Source organism: Macrotis lagotis, chromosome 1 (genome assembly GCF_037893015.1).
Source record: "Macrotis lagotis isolate mMagLag1 chromosome 1, bilby.v1.9.chrom.fasta, whole genome shotgun sequence".
NCBI classification, from domain to species: Eukaryota; Metazoa; Chordata; class Mammalia; order Peramelemorphia; family Peramelidae; genus Macrotis; species Macrotis lagotis.
Window position 1 is genome coordinate 610,553,572 of NC_133658.1, and position 25,792 is coordinate 610,579,363.

General features: G+C 36.6%; 1 protein-coding gene and 1 pseudogene across 5 annotated transcripts in view; both read right to left on the bottom strand.

Annotated features, from left to right (window-relative positions):
- The window catches only part of PTPN4 (protein tyrosine phosphatase non-receptor type 4), a 255,843-nt gene that overhangs the window by 15,892 nt on the left and 214,159 nt on the right, over positions 1 to 25,792 (bottom strand). For all 5 annotated transcript variants that reach the window (XM_074214982.1, XM_074214981.1, XM_074214985.1 and 2 more), the window contains exons 19-23: positions 8,415 to 8,581; positions 4,804 to 4,894; positions 4,654 to 4,715; positions 2,257 to 2,403; positions 1,394 to 1,522 (exon numbers count right to left, since the gene is read on the bottom strand). In XM_074214982.1, the coding sequence (XP_074071083.1) occupies positions 1,394 to 1,522; positions 2,257 to 2,403; positions 4,654 to 4,715; positions 4,804 to 4,894; positions 8,415 to 8,581 (596 nt within the window). The remainder of the gene's footprint in view (positions 1 to 1,393; positions 1,523 to 2,256; positions 2,404 to 4,653; positions 4,716 to 4,803; positions 4,895 to 8,414; positions 8,582 to 25,792) is intronic.
- On the bottom strand, positions 14,414 to 23,706 carry LOC141508418 (elongation factor 1-alpha 1 pseudogene; annotated as a pseudogene).

Consider the following 25,792-nt stretch of genomic DNA (forward strand, 5'->3'; position numbering starts at 1 on the left):
TCACATGCCCTCATAAGAGGTGTTACGCTCTATGAGCAAAACAGAATTAAAGCAGCTCAGAAGAAATGTGAGATGTGCACATTTAGAGAATTCACTTCAAATATTCATATGGAAAAATATTTATATTTGTGCCCAACCTGTGTTCCAAGCTTGTATTGGTCTGATCAGCAACAGTTAGACACACTGTAACTTGATTCTAATATGCTGATGTCATTTTGGTCTTCTTTGAGAAAAAAAGGGCAACCACTAAAAGTGATAAAAAATAAGACTGTCTAAAAGTCACTGAAAGATGTGATTCCTGGACAGAATTTATTAGGAAAAAACCCAAAACATTCTGAGGGAAAACTGGTTGTGATTATGTAACTTTAAGGTCCTCATTCAAGTCTTTGGAAATTTTTAATTAGCATTCCCTTACTACCATGGAATCTAAAAAAGATCACAAGATACTCAAATATGAAAATACCTCACACATGAAGCCAACTTCACAATATAAAAGATAGCTTCAGATTTAGAAACAAAAGCTATGTGTCATGTCCTAAGTGTAAATTGTCACAAAGCTGAAGTATTAAAAGATCATTCACTTTTTTGAGAGGCTTGCAGATGTTTACTTAGAAGGGCTCACATTGAGCACAAGTCAACTCAAGTATGACTTAGAAATAAAGGAAAAAAATGTTGTGTTCTCTTTTGCAGAGAAAAATATCCTCACCTTCCCACTGGGTTGCCTAGATCAGTGGTGTAAAAAACAAATAGAAAGTGGAAACAGGACCATTCTGCAATTGGTGCCTATTGATTTATAAATCACATTATTATTATTTTCCATGTTCTATTGTATTTTATTAAATATTATTTTAACTTGGTTCCAGATGCATTCATTCTGACACTTCTGGCCTAGAACATCAACTCTTTGCCCTAGAGCAGGGTTGGCCTAAGATTTCTGAATCTGCTTTTCAAAACACTTTCATAAGTGCATTTCAAGAGAACTGATTTCCTTCTGTAATATTATGGATATATTTTAAGCACTTAAAAATCTTTATTCTGAGAAGGGGTCCAAAGGTTTCACTAGACTCCAAAGGGGTCCAAGAGACAAAGAAGATTAAGAACCTCTGTGCTAGAGGATCAGTTCCTAAATAGTTTCCATTTCCAGTACTAGTGTTATCCAAATAGCACACAGAGAAAGGTAGGCAGTGGCTAGGAACAAAGAATGTTTTTTAAATTTATTCATCAACCTCCATTCATCCTTTTTAAATGAGACCTGTTTTTAAGAGATTCAAAGTAATCAACAACATGGCAATGAACACAGCTCAATAATTTTTTCCCCCTGCATTTAAATCTAGAGCTAGATAGAGCCTTTAAAAAAAAAACACAACTGACATTAGATGCAATGAGCTCTCACCTCCAAGTTACATAGTGTCATATTTCTGAAGACATAGGCAGAATTTCCTTCTTCGGAATGGCAGGTGACCTGGAAATTCCCATATAATGAATTTTCTGTGAGTTCTGGCCAATACTGGTGACATTTAACCTAAGGTAAAAAAAAATTCCCAAAGAAATTGTGTTTGTCTTTAAATTCATAAATGCTAGATCTGACCCAGTGTCCTCTTGAACATGTATATTTATAGAGTACTGTCAGAGGAAGAAAATGCTTTACAAATATTCCTCTGATACTACCTCAGTGGCCTTCAGTAAATCATTTCCCCTCCCTGGGCTTTAGTTTTTTCATATATAAAAATGAGGGGTTAGACCTGATTATCTGGGTGGTCCCTTCCAGTTCTACATCCTTAAACCAAGTATTTCCTTTCATTTTCACAAAAACCTGTATGTAGATGCTATTATCCCCATTTTACACTTGAGGAAACAAATGATCAGGCTTACACAACTAGTAAATGTCTGAGGCAAGTTTTGAATCCAAGTCCAGTACTCAATCCACAGTGCCACTATGTCCCATCCTTCCTAACAGTCCAGCCACAGCAGCTAAAACTATAACTAGAATGAGAAGTCCTTGGGAGCAGGGCCTGGCACTTAAGACAGAATATATATTCAGCAGGGACAGGATCATCTTCCAATGGCCCTCACTTCTTGGTTTTATAGGCACTGGCCATGTTAGTATTCAGTTATTCACTGAGTGAAATCTTTAGTGAAGTCCTAGGAAAACCTTAAACAAGACGTTACAAAAGGATAAAAAAAACATTTGACTGTTTTGGTTATTAGAAAAATTCTCCAGCCAGCACCACACATCCAGGATCCTCACTGACTTACCCGGCCTCGTTCCACTTGAGTTGTCAACATTACAACCATGGAAGAACCTTGCTCCCAAGTCATTTGCCAAAAATCTTTACAGGTGTTTGGTAATGGCCCCTGACAAGCAATGTACTGATTTATAATGCTGGAAGAAGGGATTTCCATCTATAAGGTAACAAATAGAGGCAATATAATTATACTATTTAATTATAATCCCCCAATTAAAATATGAATCAGAGTAAATCTCTGCTAGATAATTTAGGTTGAATTACAAAATCAGATTAGAATGAAAAGGGACTTTAAGAAGTAAAATGACATGACTGACAGGATAAATTTTCAGGACTGCTTCTATTTGACCTTTTATTAGACAAATTACAGTGGAAAGGCACATGTACTATAAAATGATAACAAGTGTTAATGTCCTAATTATGGGAACAAAAGACATACTTAAAATATATAGTTTTTTAAACCAAATTTCTAGCTAATATGTGATCACTGCTTTCTTATTTACCAAATTTATGAAAGCATTCTAAAACAATAATTTACTAATTATAATATGCTTAAGAGTGACTCTTATTTAACCCATTTGATGATAGTACAAAAAATATTTATTACTCATGTCTAATTCTATCAGAAGAGGAATGTGTTTGGTAATCCTGAGCATCATAACATCTATTTTTGTCTCCTTTAGAGAAATCATGAAGTCAGTCTTTATTTATTTATTTCAATAAATATTTATTAAGCAATTATCATGAGCCAGGTGCAGGGGAAGCAAAGACAAGTATCTCAAGGAGAAACAATATGAACACAAGAAAATGCAAAGTAATTTTGGAGGGAGAGAGGGTGCTAGCAACAAGAGGATCATGATATGTTTAGTTTAAAATATGATGCTTGAGGGGTAGCTAGGTGGCGCAGTGGATAGAGCACTGACTCTGGAGTCAGGAGTCAGGACAGTACTCTATATTGGGCAAGCCACTTAACCCCATTTGCCTTGCCAAAAAAAAAAAAAAAAATATGATGCTTGTTACTGAGTCTTAAAGGAGGTTAGGGGTTACAAAAGGACAAGGTTAGGAGAAATAAATTCCAAGTATGAAGGTCAGCCTAAGATGTGGAAATGGAAGCTAGAATGTTGTGTATGGAGAAAAGAAAGCAGGTTGGCCAGTCTAAATACATGAAAAGTCAAATGCAATAAACCTGGAGAGGTAGGCTGCAATAACTTTTTTCTTTTTTTTGTTTTTGCAAGGCAATGGAGTTAAATGACTTCCTGACTCCATGACTGGTACTCTATCCACTGCACTACCTAGATGCCCCTGGAATAACTTTTTTTTTGAGGGGGGGCAAGGCAATGGGGTTAAGTGACTTGCCCAAGGCAACACAGCTAGGTAGTTATTAAGTGTCTGAGGCCAGATTTGAACTCAGGTACTCCTGACTCCACAGCCAGTGCTCTATCCACTGTGCAACCTAGCCACCCCAACTGGAATAACTTTTAACTTTATTCTATAGTCAAGTGGGAGCCACTGGAACTTCTGAAGCCGTGGAGGGGCAAGTACAGAGCTGTTGTAGGCATATTGGTTTGGCAGATGTGTAGAAGACTAACTGAGGGACTTGAGGCAGGGATATCAATTAAGAAGGCTGCTGTGATAATCCTGGTAGGATGTGATTAAGGCTTCATTTGTGTTACAGGCTCCATTCCTAATTCTCTGGACGTCCTCCACCATGCCACAGGAGTCTTCTCATCCTGAAAGATCCTCATATCCATTTAGCCTTCTCACCTTGGAACAGCTTTCTGCTCTTGCAACTACTTTCTTCCTCTAGGACTCTCCCTGATAAGGAAGGGTCCAGATTAGCTATTCATTTCTTTCCTAGCTACTTCTGACTCTCAGATTTCTCCCCCATGCCCCTACAAGAGGGCCATGTCCCTTCTCCCTCTTTCCAGAAGAAAAGGTTTTAAACTCTAGTGACTAGAGTGGTACCTTCTATAGAAGTGGGTAAGTTTAAAAGACATAGGCAATTGCTCTAAAAGAGTTATTTATTGTTCTAATATGAAGACTGCTATGGCTTTAGGACAGTGTTACAGACTGTTAACTACTTAACTTGTTTAAGATAAATCATTTATGACTGTGTAGAGAAAATAATTTTATTATATACTAATACAAACTGAGTAGTTTGGAGGTTTTATTGTGAGGTTCAAGAATTCTGTTAACCTATTTACATGCATGAGACAGTTGTAGAATGAAGTAAAAATTCTGCTTTAAGTCTCCATTAAGTAGGTAAGAAAATAAAGAATATTTAAGGACTCGTGATTTAAAAAAAACTCATGCAAAGTAGTAATTCTAACAAAGATTTTATGCTGAGAAACTTATAAGTGTCCTACCCATTCCAGATATCATTAGTGTAATACAAATTTAAACTCACATTTATATAATTTGCATTGATATAGTCATCATTATCCTTTAAAATGACCCGTGTAGCATCGTCTGAAAAAAAGTATTAAAGAATATTATTAGGCAACCACAAATAAGAAAGATCAAAATATTAACAGATTAATTTAAAAAATATACTTACAAGGCGAAATGTCTCTGTATCTATTTTTGGAAATATTTTGAGGTAATTTGGCACAAGACATTGTCATTCCAGGCTTTTTTCTATAGAGTTGCTATAAGAAAACAAGTTGGACATTTCTGATTATTTAACAGGATCCATAGTAGCATGCAGACAACATCTATACATGTACATAAGTAGCTACAAGACCATCATTACAAGCAATTTTTTTTACACAATCCATGAGAAAACTTGTGATACTCTTCTTGCAAAATTTTGAGTTTTACAATTCCCCCCCCTTTCTCTCCTCCCATCCCCCAGACAGAAAGTCATCTGATATAGGGTCTACATTTTTAACCATGATCAATATTGATCATATTGTGAAAGAAGAATAAAATCCAAACAGAAGAAATTATTAGAGAGAAAAACTGACATTAATATATAAGACAACTTATAAAAACTGAAGATAAGCAGCTTTGGTCTTCATTTAAACTCCATAATTCCTTCTCTGATATGGATGATATTTTCCATCACAAGTCTTTTAAAATTGTTTAGTACTGTATTGCTAAAATAAAGAAGTCCAGAATGGTTGATCATCACCCCATTTTGTTGTTAATTCTAGTTCTGCTCATTTCACTCAGCATCAATTCATGCGGGTTTTTCCAGGCTTTTCTGAAATCCCGTCCCCCTCATGATTTCTTATAGAACAATAGTATTCCATCACATACATATACCACAGTTTGTTCAGCCATTTCCCCAATTGATGGGAATTCCCTCAATTTCTAATTCTTTTCCACTATAAAAAAGAGCTGCTATGAATATTTTTGTACATATGGGATATGTACTCTTTTTCATGATCTCTTCAGTATACAGACCCAGTAATGGCTATTTCTGGAACAAAGCATAGTCACAATTTTTGTTTCCCTTCAGGCATAATTCCAGATTCTCCAGAAAGGATGGGTCATTTCAAAACTCCACCAACAATGTATTAGTGTCCCAGCTTTCCCATATCCCCTCCAACATTAATTATTTTCCTTTCTAGTCATATTGACCAATCTGAGAGATGTGAAGTGTTTTAATTTTTTTAATTTGTATTTCTCTGATCAATAATGATTTAGAGCAATTTTTCATTTGACTAATGATAGTTTTGATTTCTTCGTCTGAGAATTGCCTTCCCATATCCTTTGACCACTTAGCAACTACATTTTTTCATAAATTTGATTCTGTTCTTTATATATTTTGGAAATGAGTCCTTTGTCAGAAACATTATTTGCAAAAATTGTTTCCCAACTTACTACAATTCCTTTTAATCTTGGTTGCAGTGGTTTTGTTTGTGCAAAACCTTTTAAATTTAATATAATCAAACTTATGTGATACTCTTCTTGGTAACTAGCTGAAGAAACTACTAATGAAAAGAAGAATTTCAACTATTTGTTCTTTGTCATAAATTTGTTGCTCTACATTTGGAGTTGGTTTTGCCACTTGGTAAATGTTACACTTTGGTATTTCTTTTCCTAATCCTCATTTGTTTAACTTTATATTTTATAAAATTTCTTGGATCAATAACCTTACAGGGTTGTAGGGAAAAAATATTCTGTAAACCATAAAGTATTATATAAATTGCTACATAAAAGAGGAAACTTTAACTTAAGAAAGTAAATATTTGAAAAAACCCTAAAAACCAAAACTGAAAAATAATTTTTTTTTACGTTTTTTTCAAGGCAAATGGGGTTAAATGGCTTGCTCAAGGCCACACAGCTAAGTAATTAAGTGTCTGAGACCGGATTTGAACCCAGGTACTCCTGACTCCAAGGCTGGTGCTTTATCCACCATGCCACCTAGCTGCCCTGAAAAACAAATTTAAAATTCAAACTGGCAAAGAAGATAAAATGTATAAAAATTCAATACTGATGGGGCCATGGGACAAAGAAATTACTCTTTAGAGATCTGTGAAATGGCCCAACTTGTTTGGAAAATATGAAATTTTACAAGTTAAAGAGTTGACTTAAAATAATATTCACAATCACACAAATTGTATCAAGAAAAATGAAAAAGAAATAATGTGCTCAATTATAAGAGATGGACTGAATGTGTGTATGAATGTAATGGAATAGAATTATGCCATCAAAACAGGAAAAGTTGGAAGAAATATGGGAAAACATATTTAATATTAATTATAATAGACAATTATATACAAACTTAAAAATTTCCAAAGAGTTTTAAACCAAATTGTATTTTGAGCCTCAAAAGAGCTCAAATCAGGTAGCTTCTATAGGCACTATATAATTTTTAGAGATGAGGAATCTAAGGCTGAGGAGAAGTAACTTATTCACAGTCACAAAAGTGGCAGGAATGGGATTTGAATATAGGGCTTCCTAAGTCCAGAAGTATATACTCAATGTCATGCTACCTTTCTAGTGGTACAAAATCAAGAAAGTAGATTCAAAAGAAAAATACTTACCAACTGCAGCTGCATAAAGGAAGACAACATTAAACAATAACAACAAGATGACATAGGTGAATATCATGCAAGGATGTTTGTATTATCTTATTAAAACTACAGTCTTCCTTTTTTTTTTAAACAAAGGATAAATTACAAAAGTATATGTAGACTGCATTATCAATTACGATCATTCTCTGAGTTGTGCTAACCTGTTTTTGAGGGGTTTTGTTTGTATGTTTATGTCTATGTGCTCTGTTAAAACAATATTTATAAAATGATACTTAAGTTTTATTTATTTTAATTTCTGAGGTGTGTATTTGGTATTAGGGCTGATTTCTAATAATCGAACATAGAATTCTCCCTTTAAATAGCCATATGTTTATTGCTTATTTCTCATTTCCAACACTTCAATAAGGAACTGTCTAATAGCTATTGCCAGTTGGAAAAAAAAGGACTTGATTTCCTTATGAATTCTTTTCTTTCTTGTATGGATTAGTGCTTAATCTTAAAATAGATAATTTAAAATTTTTGGTTTGCTTTTATTTTTGAAAGGGGTCAAAATGCCATATAGCATCTTGTTTGGTACAAAGTAGCAGATATTTAGTAATATTTTAACTTAGGAAAAGTGATATTTTTAATTAAAAAGAGAAACTATAAGCTTGGGTATACAAAATTTATCAGGAGCAGTTTAAACTGCATAAAAAATTCATTCATCGTTCTACAATGTTGATACTAATAATACTTGTCCTTCATCCTCAAAGATGACATGACATCAGGGAGGTGATGCCTTGACAAACATGTGAATTAGATCTGAGTGAGGGGGATGCTATGCTAAGTCACCAGCCTAACTTTCTCCTCTGAAACCATCTGGGTCCAGATATCAATCAAGATGACTGGAGATGGCCCTGGTTGCCAGGCAATCAGGGTTAAGTGGCTTGCCCAGAGTCACACAGATAGTTAGTGTCAAGTGTCTGAGGCCAAATTCAAACTTCTGTCTTCCTCACTCCCAAGCCATCTAAGTTGCCCACAATGTTGATACAGTGGTTCATTAAAGACTTTTTGGCAAATTAATACTTCATGGATATTAAAGTTAATTATTCAAAAACATGAAATTAAGACTAGAAAACTATTAAAGACTTTATGAAATGATAAACAAAATATATTCTAAAAACACAAATACCTTGTTACTTACATCAAACTGTGTAAGGATTGTTCCACTGTCAAGACCCTCAGCAAGCTGGATCATTGATTCCCTCAAAGCATTATCATTTTGATAGACACCATCTAGTGGGGATTTCTCAGGGATATACTGGAAGTCTGGTTCATTCTCAAATTTTTCTTCTACTACATCATATACAGCTGTAAAGGAATGGAAATTACTAATGTTTTTCACTTGTTGGACATGTTCCTTGGACAAAGATAAATTAGTTTAAGAAGAAACATATAAAATTTGGCATCTATTACCAGTGCAGGAAAAATACCCCCATTATGCTGAGTAAAACCTTTATACCTTTTCATAAGATCATTACTATGAACCAAATTGAAGTCTAATAATAAAAAGTAATCCAGTAGTGTGAAGATTCAGAATTTTTTTAGCATGATTTGGCTGATGATCTAGCGTTGACTGGCAATCAGCATTTAGCACAAAACAGAAGACAAACTTTTTTTTTTAGGTTTTTGCAAAGCAAACGGGGTTAAGTGGCTTGCCCAAGACCACACAGCTAGGTAATTATTAAGTGTCTGAGACTGGATTTGAACCCAGGTACTCCTGACTCCAGGGCTGGTGCTTTATCCACTGCACCACCTAGCTGCCCCTGAAGACAAACTTCTGATGGGAGTTTGAGTGTGGATGGTGTTCTGACAGCTAATAACCCAGCAGCAACACTTTTGAGTAAATCTCTAAAACTGTAGACAGGCTATTCTTTAAAAAGGTCTCAAGGTCCATTACCTACAGATTCTTGAGCTTAAGCACAGACCAAAGGTAAAAGTAACCTTTTCTGAAATAGTGGCTCCACTCCAAAATGGAAAGGAATGAAGATATTAGGATAGGACCTTGTCAGACTTTGGGGACCAAAAGAAAGAAAGATTATTACTGGGACAATATAGGAGTCAACAGATAAGAGTCTAGATTTGTACTTTTACTGATACAGAAAATTCCCTCTGGCAATGGAGATAGAGCCTTTTTCGAAATTTATAATCTTAAGAGAGTTGCCTAGAACACTGAGGTGGGGAAAGGTGATTTGCCTGGAATTATTAGGTCAACCTGTATCAGTTGTGAGATTTGAACCTAGTGCTTCCTGGTCGCAAGGTCAGCTGTGTCCTATAGAATGACGACTCTGTAACATTCAACCAAATGTAACATTTTCAAAGTAGGACTAAAGTTATTTACTAGGATTATACAAAGCTAGCACCATAGAGAAGAATATCAAAACCATAGAGTATAGGGGTAGGAGAAGAAAGCAGGGTTAATATTACAGTGCCTTAAAGGCTGATAAGCTAGAAAATTTTTCTGTATAAAACCTGAAAGTGTTATTAAAAAAAACCTCAAGTTCCACTGAAAAGGGACCTGAGGTCCTAATCTGATCTAGGTTCTGAACTTTCTCAGATTTAAAGGAAGTCTGTTTAGGTCAAAATTAACAGAGGAATCTGTATTGCACAATGAAAAGAGCATCGGTCCTGGAGTCAGGAGGACCTGAGTTCAAATCCAGTCAGATATTGCCTACCTGTGTGATCTTGGGCAAGTAACTTAACCCCAATGCCTTGCAAAAACAAAAACAAAATTAACAGCTAATCTCTGCTCAACAATGCCCCAGACTCTTTTTAAAAGTTAGCTTTTGTTTTCACATCAACTCTTTTGGCTTCTATTGCTTGCTTAGTCACTTTTAAATATAAAGGCAGAATAGCGAAGTGGAAGAGAGGAGGACATCTGGACTAGATATACTTTAGTGAACTGTTAACAAGAGGACTGAGAAAACAAATTCTAGATCTTTGTTCTTTAATTCCCTGTCTCAGCAATTTCAGATGATTAGGGATAATAATGACCAAATGTTTCATAATAGCATCTTCCAAAGCATCAGTTGTATGAATAAAAGTGAGTTTTTGGACAGAAAACATGGCATAATGGGGAGAATTTGAATTTGAATCTTAGAACTTGTATTTAAAATTCAGCTATCTTATTTATGAGTATAATTTTGACAAATCATTTAACCTATTTTTAAATGAAATAGGCTGGATTAGATATTATTAAGGTTTATTCTGGTTTCAAAGTATGCAAACAAAAAGCACCTATATAAAGAGTCCATCTGATTTATGGATCTCAATCTTCTTATATTAGGATTATAAGAAAAATATGATTTTTTTTAGGTTATACATGTACAGTCACATTAAACATTTTTTATTAGTTATGTTGTGAAAGAAAAATCAGAAAAGAGAAAAAAACGTGAGTAAGAAAAAAAGAAACAAATCTTAACATGTGAAAATAGTCTGCTCTGATTTCCATTCAGACTTCATAGTTCTTTCTCTGGAGTGGATAGCATTTTCCATCGTAAGTGTTTTCAAATTGTCTGATCATTATATTGCTTTAAAGAGCCAAGGCTATCATAGCTGGTCATCACACTATGTTGTTGTTAATATGTACAGTTTTTCCTTGTTCTGCTTATCTTACTCAGTATCAGTTCATATAAATTGTTCCAGTTTTTTCTGAAATCCTTTCACTCATGATTTCTTATTTTTTAAAATTTCTTTATTTTTTTTGAATTTTCCAATCCCCCCCCTCCAATCTTCCTCCCCATCCCCCCCGAAAACAGTCTGTTAGTCTTTACATTGCTTCCATGGTATACACTGATCTAAGTTGAATGTGATGAGAGATCATATCCTTAAGGAAGAAACATAAAGAAAGTACCAGAGAGCAAAATTATATAATAAGAGAACAAATTTTTTAAAACTTAAAGGTAATAGTCTGGTTTTTGCTTAAACTCCACAATTCTTTCTCTGGATACAGAAGGTATTCTCCATAGCAGGAATCTCAAAATTGTGCCTGATTGTTGCACTGATGAAATAAGCAAGTCCATTAAGGTTGATCATTGCCCCCATGTAGTGTTAGGGTGGACAATGTTTTTCTGGTTCTGCTCATCACACTCACCATCAGTTCATGCAAATCCCTCCAGGTTTCCGTGAATTTCCATCCCTCCGGTTTCTAATAGAACAATAGTGTTCCATTACACACACACACACACACACACACACACACACACACACACACACACACACACACACCCACCACAGTTTACTAAGCCATTTCCCAACTGATGTGCATTCACTCAATTTCCAATTCTTTGCCACCACAAACAGAGCTGTTATTGCTCTCCAGAAAGGTTGGATGAGTTCACAGCTCCACCAACAACATATTAGTGTCCCAGATTTTCCACATCCCTTCCAACAGTAATCACTGTCCTTTCTGGTCATACTGGCTAGTCCACTCATGATTTCTTATAAAACTATAGCATTCCATTACATTCATATACCACCACTTCTTCAGCCAGCTCCCAATTGATGGACATCCCCTTCAATTTCCAAACATTTGCTACTACAGAAAAAACTGCTATAAATATTTTTGTACATACATGTAGTTTCTTACAAAGAACACCACTGTAAGTACTATATTCTAAAATCATGAAGATATGGATAACTCAGGTAGGCAATCATAATGATTTGGCACTTCAACTGAAGTATGAGTCACTGAGCTATTCTTCCTGTATGTCTTCACTATATCAGAAGAAAGATAACTGCCTATTTCTAGACCATGTAAATCAAAATTCCCTTTTGCCTTTGGATACTAGAAGAGTAAATACTTGAACTAGGTGTTATCCTTGACTGCTCACTCTGTTTTGATCCTCCATCCTCTCCATATTCCATGTTGCCAAATCCTGTTGATTTTTCCTTTACATCTTTTCTCTGATACTGCCAACAAAGCCTGCTGTTGAGTTCTCCCTTCCTCAAATCTTTTTTTTTTTGGGGGCGGGGGTCAAGGCAATGGGGTGAAGTGACTTGCCCTAGGTCTAATAGCTAGGTAATTATTATGTGTTGGAGGTTGGATTTGAACTCAAGTCCTCCTGACTCCAGGGCTGGTGCTCTATCCACTGCACCACCTAGCTTCCCCTCAAATCTCATTCCACTCTAGTTCATTCTCTATTCAGCAGCAAACTAATCATCCTGTAATACAAATATGATATCATTTCTTTTTAATAGAATTCATTGGCTCCCTGACACCTGACATCAAATATATAATCCCATATCATTCTAAATTAAACAACCTGACCACCAATTCCCCTTCTCCAATTGGCCCCAGTCCCTATCTTTCCAATGTTCTTACATCTCGCTCCCCTTTGTGTATGCATGATCTGACAACATTGGCCCCCCTTCTGTTGCTCATGTAAGATTATCTCCAGCCCCCAGAAATTTTTACTGGCCATTGCCCACGCCTAAATTACTCTCTTCCTAATCTCTTTTTACTGACTTCCCTGTTTTCCTTCAAGTCCCAAGTAAAATCCCATCATTCTGTATTCTTTCTTTTAATGTTAGTACCTTTCCTCAAATTTCCTCAATTTATCTTAAATATAGTTTGCCCTGTACTATAGTTGTTTTTCATATTGTTTCTCAGAGACTTCTTTCTCTCTCTCTGTATCTTCAGTGATTAAAATAGAATCTAGTACATAGGAGGCACTTAATAAATGCTTACTGCCTCACTGATCATCCAATGACCCTGCCACTGCCGACTTAGAGCTTTGCTCTGCCTCCTCCCATGTGACTTGCAATCTGCCCTGATGCTGAGCCCCAAGGACATGCGCCTTGCTATGCAGGCTGCAGCTGCTTCTAGGTGACAACTTCCTTATAAGAATGTAGGTAAAATGAATACAAAAACTGTCTTACTTTGCCATTCATATCCCCTCATCCTGGAAAAACAAGTACACCATAAAAGTCTGTCTCCCTCCCCCTCCCTCCCCCTTCTTGCCATTTCATTCAAGTAAAAACATGGTAAGAAAATGACTGCTAATTATTATCTTTTTTTAGGGTTTTTTTTTTTGCAAGGCAAATGGGACTAAGTGGCTTGCCCAAGGCCACACAGCTAGGTAATTATTAAGTGTCTGAGACCAGATTTGAACCCAGGTACTCCTGACTCCAGGGCTGGTACTCTATCCACTGCACCACCTAGCCGCCCTACTAATTATTTTAAAGTAGCAGTCTATTATTTTAAAGTAATAGAACAAGTAAAGAGGAATCAGGCAGCATTTTTTTTATTAAGAGGATACACTGATGTAAGCAAAGCAGAACATAATTTAGGTATTTCTCCCTCAATGGAGGGAGAAATAAAAGTGTTAATCAGTCACTTAGATGAAAAAAGAAAGAAATGAGTTTGGTAAATAACTAGACCACAAGTCTTACATAGAGGTTGATGTAATAAATATGAAATAATTTAATTTTTCAATTATCTATTGGGACTATCAAAGAGAAGCTAATAATTTCTTAATTTGCTTTAATGATAATTTCATCCTTCAAAAGGGTAGAGGATCTAATAGGGGGAATTCCTTCTGGATGTGATTCTCATCAACAAAGAATAACTAGCTAACTGGAGTGGAAATGATAAAACTGTTGGGGGAAAAACATGACTGTCTGAACCAGGAGAAAAATGTATGCAATAACACCTTTGTAAATAGAATTTTAAAAGTCATAAGAATTCTAACAAAACAAGGACAATCACAATTTCAAATGAAGTATATTATCTCCTTCCTGAAGGAAGAATGATGGATTCAAGTTCTGTAAGATATATATATATATATATATACATATATATATATATATATATATATATATATATATGTATATATACACACACCCATACACACACACATACTGCACAAGGTATGGAAATTTGTTTTGCTTGGCTAACTAGTCTTTTTCTTTTTAACAATCATTGTGAACTGAGCAAACCAACAAAATGGGTATTTCCTCATACACAAAAGAACATAAAAAGAAAACTGTACATCAAACTATAGATGCCTATTACATATAGCTAAGTTCAACTTGTAATTTTCTTTCTTCTTTTTTGTAGATTTTATTTATTTTGAGTTTTACAATTTTTCCCCTAATCTTACTTCCCTCCCCCCACCCCTCACAGAAGGCAATTTGTCAATCTTTACATTGTTTCCATGGTATACATTGATCCAAATTGAATGTGATGAGAGAGAAATCATATCCTTAAGGAAGAAACATAAAGCATAAGAGATAGCAAGATCAGACAATAAGATATCAGTTTTTTTTTTTCTAAATTTAAGGTAATAGTCCTTGGTCTTTGTTCAAACTCCACAGTTCTTTCTCTGGATACAAATGGTATTCTCCATTGCAGACAGCCCCAAATTGTCTCTGATTGTTGCAATGATGGAATGAGTGAGTCTATCAAGGCTGATCATCACCCCCACGTTGCTGTTAGAGTGTACGGTGTTTCTCTGGTTCTGCTCATATCACTCAGTATCAGTTCATGCAAATCTTTATTTTTCCCGCGTTAAACTGTTTTAATGGTCTCAAAATTCTGTGACAGATTTTTGGTCAAGTTGTTTCCATTTAAAAATTACTGATTTTAAAAACTAATAACTTAAAACTGCCAAGAAACAAATGGTCCACAAAACATTCCTTTCCTCCTGAAGCTTTTACGATGCATTGTAATCATTAACCAGTCTTTTATACTATTAAACTTAAATGGCCAATTGAGACAAACAGTTCTGAGACTGTTCTTCCACCACTGATTAAGGCTGGGGTGGCAGGTGTTGCACAGAATATTCATTTAGCCTTCTGGGCAGATTTTGCAACCTTGCCAGCTCCAGCAGCCTTCTTGTCAACTGCCTTGATGACACCAACTGCAACAGTGTGCCTCATATATCACAGACAGCAAAACGACCCAGAGGAGGATAATCAGAGAAGCTCTCTACACACATGGGCTTGCCTGGAACCATGTCAATGATGGCAGCATCACCAGATTTCAGGAATTTAGGGCCATCTTCCAGCTTCTTACTAGAACGACGATCAATCTTCTCCTTCAGTTCAGCAAACCTGCAAGCAATGTGAGCAGTGTGACAATCCAGAACAGGTGCATAGCCAGCACTGATTTGGCCTGGATGGTTCAGGATAATGACCTGTGCAGTGAAGCCAGCAGCTTCCACAGGTCGGTCATTCTTGCTATCACCAGCCACATTACCATGGCGTACATCTTGACAGACACATTCTTGACATTGAAACCAACGTTGTCCTCAGGCAGAGCTTCGCTCAAAGCTTCATGGTGCATTTCAACAGACTTTACTTCAGTTGTAACACTGACTGGGGCAAAGGTGACCACCATTCCTGGTTGAGAACACCAGTCCACTCTCCCAACAGGTATAGTACCAATACTGCCAATCTTGTAGACATCTTGGCGGGGTAGACGGAGGGGGCCTGTCAGTTGGGCGAGTTGGAGGCAGGATGCAATCCAAGGCTTCAAGCAGTGTAGTTCCATTAGCATTACTACCATCCTTATGAGTGACTTTCCATCCCTTGAACCAAGGCATCTTAGAGCTCGGCTCCAGCATGTTGTCACCGTTCCAACCTGAAATTGGCAAAGGCTACCTACCATGTCAGGGTTGGGGCCAATTTTCTTAATGCAGTGCTGACTTCCTTGACAATTTCCTCATATCTCTTCTGGCTGTAGGGGGGCTCAGTGGAATCCATTTTGTTTACACCAACAATCAGTTGTTTTACACCTAGTGTGTAGGCCAGAAGGGCGTGCTCATGGGTCTGCCCATTCTTTGAGATACCAACTTCAAATTCACCAACACCAGCAGCAACAATCAGGACAGCACAGTCAGCCTGAGATGTGCCTGTAATCATGTTCCTGATAAAGTCTCTGTGTCCTGGAGCATCGATAATGGTCACAAATCTGGTCTCAAATTTCCACAGGGAGATATCAATAGTGATACCATGCTCACGTTCAGCCTTCAGCTTATTCAAGACCCAGGCACATTTGAAGGAGCCCTTTCCCATCTTAGCAGCCTCCTTGAACTTCTCAATGGTTCTTTTATCTATTCCACCACATTTGTAGATGAGGTGGCCAATAGCAGTGGACTTGCCAAAGTTTGCATGTCCAATGACAACAATGGGTTTTTTTTGTTTTTTTTTTGTTTTTTAGTTTTTTGCTGGGCAATGGGGTTAAGTGGCTTGGCCAAAGCCATACAGCTAGGTAAGTCCGGATTTGAACTCAGGTATTCCTGACTTCATGGCTGGTGCTTTATCCACTGCGCCACCTAGGTGATGACAATGTTAATATGAGTCTTTTCCTTGCCCATTTTTGTGGAGGTTTAGTGATGGTTTTCACAACACCTGCTGTGTTCTGGCAGCAAACCCGTTGCGAAAAAGAGTTCATGCAAATCTTTCCAGGCTTCCCTGAATTCCCATCCCTCCTGCTTTCGAATAGAACAATAGTGTTCCATGTTCCAGGACATACATATACCACAGTTTGCTAAGCAATTCCCCAATTGAAGGACATTTACTTGATTTCCAATTCCTTGCCACCACAAACAGGGCTGCTATGAATTTTTTTGTACAAGTGATGTTTCTATCATTTTTCATCATCTCTTCAGGGTAGTGCTATTACTGGATCAAAAGGTATGTAAATTTTTTGTGCCCTTTGGGCATATCAACTTTTAATTTTCAAAGCCATTATTTCTCTGTGTTGTTTTCTGACCCTCCTTTTATTCTAATCTCTGCATTAAAAAATTTCTCAAAGAAATGCTCTTTCTAAATTTTTTCATTTTTTATTCGCTATGCCTCCCTTCTCCAGTCTCTACCTTTGTGGGGGAAAAAAGAGAGGCAATAAAGCTTTAGTGACAAAATATACTATACACATTTGTGACAAAGGTTTTGTCTTAGTTTTTTCCAATTTAAGAAAAAGGGAGTGGGAACGGTAAAACAAGTTGGAGATAAGAATGCCGCCCCCCAGAGGATCATTGAAACATTTTTTTTTTAAATTCACAAAAAGAGAGAGATTATAAACAACAATCCAGTACCCATCAGAACTGAACATACTTTTTCAGGGGAAAAGAAGGACATTCAATTTAATAGAGGACTCTTTCCTGATGAAATGACCAAAACTGAACAGATTTGATCTTCAAATGCAAGACTTAAGTGAAGTATAAAAAAAAAAGGTAAAAAGGAAAGGCAAAATCATAAGGGACTGAACGATGTTGAACTGTTTATATTCCTGCATGGAAAGATGTCCTAACTCACTACTGATAGGAGAAATGTGGGTTGGAACAAATCTGAGGGATCACCTTATACCTACTGGACTGGCTAATGAGACAAATAAAATGACAAATATTGGAAGGAATGTAGGGAAATTGAGAAGAATTGTGAAATCAACAATTCTGTAGAGCAATTTGGAACCATGCTTATCCCTTTGGCCAGGTGAGGCCACTGCTAGATCTGTATTCCAGAAGAGATGAAATGTGAGAATAAAAGAACCTATATGTATAGGGATAGTTAAAACAGCTCCTTTCTGATGTTAGGGAACTGGAGATGGAGGGAATGCTTATCAGTTGGGGAATGGCTGAACAAATTGTGGTATCTGATTGAAATGAAATGCTGCTTTGTTATGGTAAATATTGAAAAGGATACTTTCAGTATAAAACTGAGATGAGCAAGGCAGACTCAGAAACTTTTTGAAAATAATTATAAAACACTTCTCACATAAATTAAATCAGATTAAATAACTGGGCAAACATCAACTGCTCAGATAGGTAGAGCTAATATAATAAAAATGACAATTCTACCAAAACTGAACTACCTGTTTAGTGCCCTACCAATCAAAATTCCAAAAAATTACTTTAACAAGTTAGAAAAAATTATAAGTAAATTAATATGGTGAAATAAAAAGTCAAGAATTTCCAGGGATTTAATGAAAAAAAGTGCAAAAGAAGGGAGCTTAGCCCTACCGGATCTAAAATTATATTATAAAGCACCAGTCATCAAAATGTCTGGTATTGGCTAAGAAATAGAGTGGTGGACCAGTGGAATAGACTAGGTGCAACAGCAGGAAATGATTATAGTAATCTGCTGTTTGATGAACCCAAAGAATCTAGCTACTGGGATAAAAACTCTCTCTTTGATAAAAACTGCTGGGAAAATTGGAAGTTAGTATGGGAGAAACTTAGATTAGATCAACACCTCACACCCTATTCCAAGATAAGATCCAAATGGATACAGGATTTAGACATAAAAAACAATATTATAAGCAAATTAGAAGATCAAGGACTAGTTTACCTGTGAAAGGGAAGCAGTTTATGACTAAGGAAGAGATGGAGAATATCACTAAAAACAAACTTGATGATTTCGATTAAATTTGCACAAAAAAACCCCACTGTAACCAAGATCAAAAGAAATGTAGTAAACTGGGAAACAATCTGTACAACTAATGTTTCTGACAAAGGACTCACTTCTAAAATATACAGAGAACTGAGCCATATTTTTAAAAACAAAAAGCCATTCCCCAGTTGACAAATGGTCAAAGGATATGCAAAGGCAATTTACAGATGAGTAGATCAAAGCAATCCACAGTCATGTGAAAAATTGCTCTAAATCATTACTTATTAGAGAAATGCAAATTAAAACTTCTCTGAGGTACTACCTCACACCTCTCAGACTAGCCAATATGACCAGAAAGGATAATGATTATTTTTGGAAGGGTTGTGGGAAATCTGGGACACTTATTACATTGTTGGTGGAGCTGTGAACTCATCCAACCTTTCTGGAGAGAAATTTGGAACTACACCCAAAGGGCAACAAAAATGAGCATACCCTTTGATCCAGCAATACCACTACTGGATAATACCCTGAAGAGATGATGAAAAAGGGTAAAAGCATCTCTTATACAAAAATATTCAGTAAATGTCCTTCAATTGGGGAATGGCTTAGCAAACTGTGGTATATATATATGTCACGGAACAATATTGTTCTATTAGAAACCAGGAGGGATGGAAATTTCAGGGAAGCCTGGAAGGATGTGCATGAACTGATGCTGAGTGAGATGAGCAGAACCAGAAAAACATTGTATACCCTAACAGCAACATGGGGGTGATGATCAAACATTCCATCAGTGCAACAATCAGGGACAATTTTGGGCTGTCTGCAATGGAGAATACCGTCTGTATCCAGATAAAGAACCGTGGAGTTTGAACAAAGTTCAAGGACTTTTCCCTTTAATTTAGAAGAAAAAAAAAGTTATCTTATTGTCTGATCTTGTTATCTCTTATATGTTATGTTTCTTCTTTAAGGATATGATTTCTCTATCATCACACTTAATTTGGATCAATGTACACCATGGAAACAATGTAAAGACTGACAAATTGCTTTCTGTGGGGGGGTGGGGGTGGGAGGAGGGAAGTAAGATTGGGGGGAAAATTGTAAAACTCAAATAAAATCTTTAATTAAAAAAAAAAACTTAGATGAGCAGATGCAATGAGATATGTACTATATTCAAAGTAACAGTATTGTTGTGAAAATTAGTTGTGAATTATTTACCTTTTTTCAGCAATGCTTTGACTCTAGAGAACTCTGAAGGACTTAGGATAAAGAATACTATACATCCCAAAGACAAAGCTGATGGTGTCTGAATACAGACTGAAGCATACTTTTTTTTCTTGCAAGACAAGGGGTTAAAGTGACTTGCCCAAGGTTGCACAATTAAATAAGGATTAAGTGTCTGAGGTCACATTGGAACTCAGGTCCTCTTGACTCCAGAGCGGGTGTTCTATTTACTTTGTCAACTAGCTGCCTCTTACTTTATTTTTCTTGAGGTTTCTCTTTTTATTTTGAGGGGGAGGGTAATGTTTACTTTTACAACTTGACTAGTGTGGTAATGTTTTTCATGACTACATATTTAAAATTTTTTTTTTATGACTACATATTTTTAACCTGTATCAATCAAGTAACCTACTTTTCTCTTTTCAAAAAATTTTTAAATGTTTTCCAGTTACATACAATGGTAGTAACCTATTTTCTTAATGAGGAGTAGTGGAGTGGAAGGAAGGGAGAGAAATGCAAACTTAAGGTTTTGGAAGTGAATGTTGAAACTTCTATTTGAAAGTAACTAAGGGAAAAATAAAGTAAAATAAAAAGGGAAAAAAGATTATAATGTACAATCTATATAAAATTGTTTGCTGTCATGGGGATAGGGAAGGGAAGGTAGAAAAAAGTGGAACTCAAAAGCTTGCAAAAGGATGAATACTGAAAACTATTTTTTTGCATATAATTGGAAAATAAATTTTAAAAGATAAATTATAAAATTCAGAGAAGAGGTCCAAAGGAATCATAGACAAACAGGACAGTTTTGAAAGGAACATGTTAAATTTAGTACATTTTAAAAGAAAAGCAAGCTAGTCATAGAAGATCCAGGGGAAAATCAAAATTTTCTGGGTCATGGACCCTTTTGAAAGTCTGAAAAAGCCTAATTATTATTGAAATTAACTGTCTACATTAAGGAAATGCTAAATTTCCATTAGAGATTAGTGAAAATAAAGAGGTAATTTATTTCCCATCCAACCTCACAGAACCCTTTGAAATCTAACTGATTGGTTAAAATTATTTTTTTTGTTTCTTTATAACCTCTTTTTATTCTATTCTATGTGTATATTAACTACTCATTTTAGTTGATATTTGTTAAAACAATAATCATTTTTTAAAACATCACTGCAGAGAATATGAAAGGAAAGGAGAAGAAAACCGGGAATGATCTGTCACGTCCACTAGATTTTGCAGGAACATATTTCAAAGATTTCAGATGATTAGAGGATCCCATAGACTAAAATTTTATAAGGAGAAACAGACCCAGGAGTTATAGAAAACTCCAAAAGAATAAACATGCAAAAAAAAGCTTTTTTGGTGTCTTTCATTTTTATATTATCTCTGGATATATTTGAAAAAAATTCTCTTGTAAAGAAAAGCAATTCAGGAACCACATAAAAGGATGAATTGTCACTGAAAATTTTTTCTTGTTTATTATGAGTTTAAATAAAAATAAGGAAATTTTTAGGAGGTAAAAAACACTGTGGCAACAGACTTTAAGACTTAGTACTTACATTAGTTGGGATCATAAATCTAAAGGGCATACCAAAGTATACTAGAGTGCCTAAGCAGATTTTACAAATATACTTAGTGTAGGACAAAGAAAGGGACAGTCTTTTTTTTCTTTTTGGAGGAAAACCTTTAAATCAAATACTTTTTCTTTTTTTTCCCCCTTTTCATTTTATTTATTTACACATTATTAAAAAACCTCACAATAAATAAAGTGAAAGAAAGAAAAAAATGTGCTTCAGTCTGTGTTCTGATACAATCACCTCTGTCTCTGGGCTAGACCACATTCTTTATCATAAGTCCAACAAAGAAGTTATTTCCATAATTTTCCAGTTATTGTTGCTGCTTGAAATTACCTCCATCCATTTCTCCCCACTACCAATTATTATATTTTCTTTCTCCCTTTACTCTGTCCCTCTTCAAAAGTATGCTGTGGGACAGCTGAGTGGTGTGGCCAGGGCACTGGGCCCTGGGGTCAAGAGACCCCAAAGCCTACATCTCACCTGAGATCCAGCAACCACTGAGTCCCGTGGTCCCAAACAGACCTCCCAATCCCACCACCTTGCAAAAAATGAAAAAGAAAATGTGTTATATCTGACTATACTCTCCCATAATCTACCCTCTCCTTTGTTCCTTACATTCCCCCTCCCTTCCCCTCTTCCATTTCTCCCATACCCTTTCTCTCCTTTTTCTTTTAGATTTCCATGCCCTATTAAGTATATATGTTGTTTCCTTTCTGAGCCATTTCCAATGAGAATGAATCTCCCTCATTCCCCCTTCACTTTCCCTCCCGTTCATACCATTGCAAAAGCTATTTTTGACTCTTTTACATGAAATATCTTAGTCTATTCTACCTCTCTTTTCCTTTTTCCCAGTACATTTCCTTTTCACCCATTCACTACATCTTTACAATATAGTATACCTTCATATTCAGCTCCCTCCTGTTCTTTGCCTAAATATGCTCCAACTGCTCTATTAAATGAGAAGGTTCATATAAGTATTATCTTTCCATGCAAGAATACATGCAGTTCATCATCATTAATCCCTTGTAATTTCACCTGTACTTGAAGAACAATTTTCTGTTCAACTCTGGTCGTTTCAACAGGAACATTTGAAAGTTCCCTGTTTCACTGAAAGCCCATCGTTTCCTCTGTTCAGTTTTGCTGGGGAGTAGATTTTTGGTTGCAATCCAAGTTCTTTTGCCTTCTGGAATATCATATTCTAATCCCCACGAGTCCTTAATGTAGATGTGCCTAAGTCATGTGTGATCCTGACTGTAGCTCCATGACATTTGAATTGTTTTGTTTTGTTTTGGCTGCTCATAATATTTTCTCTTTGACTTTGGAGCTCTGGAACTTGGCTATAATATTCCTGGGGGTTATTTTCTTTTGGATCTCTTTCTGGGGAAGATCGGTGGATTCTATCATTTTCTATTTTGCCCTCTGCTTCTAGGCTTTCAAGGCAGTTTCCCTGTAGAAATTTTTTTTAAAATGAAGTTGAGGCTCTTTTCCTGATCATGACTTTCAGATAGCCCAATAATTTTTAAACTGTCTCTCCTAGAACTGTTTTCCAGATCCATTGTTTTTTCAATAATATATTTCACATTGTCTTCCAGTTTTCATTCTTTTGATATCGTTTTATTGTGTCTTGATTACTCACAAAGTCATCAGCTTCTTTTAGCTCCAGTCTACATTTAAAGGATTTGTTTTCTTCTTATCTCCTTTTCCATCTGGCCAATTCTGCTTTTTAATGTATTTTTCTCATTTACTTTTTTTGAACTATTTTTTCCATTTGACCTAAACTAGTTTTTTAATGTCATTTTCTTCAGCATTTTTTTGGATCTCCTTGACTAAGCTGTTGACTTGGTTTTCAGGTTTTCCTTGCATTTTGCTCATTTCTCTTCCCAATTTTTCCTCTACCTCCCTTATTTTATTTTCATAACTTTTTTTGAGCTTTGAAATAGCCTAAGACCAACTTGATGCTTCCTGAGTTTTTGAGCATTATTGGGATACCCTACAAGGATTTCAGTTCCTTCAAGGTCTTATGAGAGGTTCTGACTGCTCTCCTGGTCTGTGGATGACCACAAGCATGCCCTTCTGCCCTGGAGTTGTGAGGAAGGTCCCTGCTCTATGGCAATGGCAGGGTCTCAGACTGCAACCAGGGTCTGAATATGGACAAAGTCCCAGGGACAGAGGAGAGACCTTGACAGTCTCCCCTGACCCCCTTACCTTCCATGAACTGAATGTTCTGGAAGCAGCTGCCAGGCGGCTCCCTGCTGGGCGGCTCTGGGCTGTGCTGAGGGCTGTAGCTATATTGATGGCTGCACTGAGGGCCATGCTAGCTCCCACTCACTTTGGAAGATGTTTCCCTGTTGATCTTCCAAGTTGTGCTTGGTGTTTCCTGGGTTGGCAGGTCAGGAAATTGCTTCTGCTGCTGTGAGCTGGAGCTCCCAGGGATCCAGGCGCCCAGCAGGCTGTTCCTGGAAGACTTCATTCCAGTGTGATATTCCTGGTATTCCTGGCTGTTAGGTCGCCCTCTCCACCCCTGTGGAACAAAGCTTTCCCATGATCTAGGTTACCTTGGGCTGGAAATTTCCCTCACTGGATCTTTCTGTGGGTTATGTCTCTCAAAAATTTAGTTAGAGCTCTAATTTTAAGATTTTTGGAATATTTTGGAGAGTTGGTTCTGCCCCCCCCCCCAGTTTTTTGGTTCAAAATTTTGATTTAAGGTTTTTAACCTTAACCTTAACCTTCAGAAATGGTATATATTAAGTTTGATCCAGAAGAATCCAGAAGAGTATCTTACAAAATTCACCTCTTTCTTTCTTTGGTTTTTGCAAGGCAACAGGTTTAATTGACTTGCCCAAGTTCACACAGCTAGGTAATTATTAAGTTTCTGAGGCTGGATTTGAACTCAGGTTCTCCTGACTCCAGGGACATTATCCACTGTGCCACCTAGCTGCCCCTTTAGGTTTTGGCCCTAAAGCATTTAAATGGATGAAAGGATCATTTCAAATTATAATTGGGCAGCAAGAGAGTATGGATATCATACCAAGCTTTCTTTTACCTCCTGACCTGATCATTAGTCAGGTGATATTCTTGAGAAGACAAATATCAAAATTGGGGTAAGGTGGCAGGTGAAGAGAATATTGCATTTTATATTTTTATATGCCATTATGTTGCTGGAATGAAAGAGAAGCAGGTGTGACAACTGTTCATTGGGGGAAAGGGAAATCTGGACCTGATTTCAGTGATTTAAAGGACTCCTTGGAAACTTTCTCCCCTGATGAAAATAGGTAACTAATTTTAACTGACAGACTTAGAGAACCATTCTAGAACTAGTCTGTGTCAAAGGCAGAACCTGAACTAGAATCCTCTTGAATTGAATCCTTCAATTCACTATGCTACCTCTCTACATGTGGGAGAGGTGACTTGAGACGCTATCAGTCTAATTTTGTACAAAGAAAAAAAGCTAGGGCAGAGCCAAAGTAAAGGTAAGTAAAGGCAAGTAAAGTAAAATAAAATAAAAGCAAAGAAAAGGACTCACTCAGACTCTCCCTCAAACCCTTCCAAATACTGGTAAGTAATGATTCTAAACAAACTCTAGAGAGTTTGAGCAGAACGCACAAAAAGATAAGTGAAATAATTATTCTGCCCAAGACAACTTAGAAGGTCACCAGGAAAGGTCTGTCACACCAGGGTGAGAGAGGAATGCATTCCAGCACAGGCCACTCCAGAATAGCCCCGGCACCCACAAACCAGGAGCAGGCTTGGGGAGACTGAATCAATGACAGCAGTGGCAGTTTTAGGACATCTCAGTCCAAAGAGGGTAAAGACAGCTAAGAAGGTTATCAGGAAATATCTGTCAGACTTGGGTGATCATGGAGCTCAATCCAGTGAAGCTTGCAACAGATGCCTGGGCCCCAGCACACCAGAAACAGGCTTTGGGAACCAATGAATCAACAGTGGCAGCTACTGCCAGTGCTCTCACTGACATAATGGATTTGAATAATTGGTCAGAAGAAGATTACAGGGGTCTCTTTGTTAGGACTGAGCTCTGTTAGTTTGCCCATACTTGGATCTAGGTCGCAGTCCCAGGGAGAATAGGAGCACTGACATACCAGAGCTTTAGGCTCTAGGGAAGTGAGGACCCTCTTCAGATTTCCAGGGTAGAAAAATTTGTGGTCTCTCACAGACCAGCGTACAGGTCAGGAGAACACTAAATATCTCATATGACCTTGGGAGAACTGAAAACTTGTAAAAACCCAGAAGTATCTCTGAAAAAAGAGATACTTGGGATAATGCAACCTCCACCATGGAAACAGAGTCCTACTCTAACAAACAGTTCAAAATCAAGTCTTAGGCTGTCAAAGTAAGTAAACAATAGGAAAAAACTCTGACCATAGAAAGTTAATATAATGAC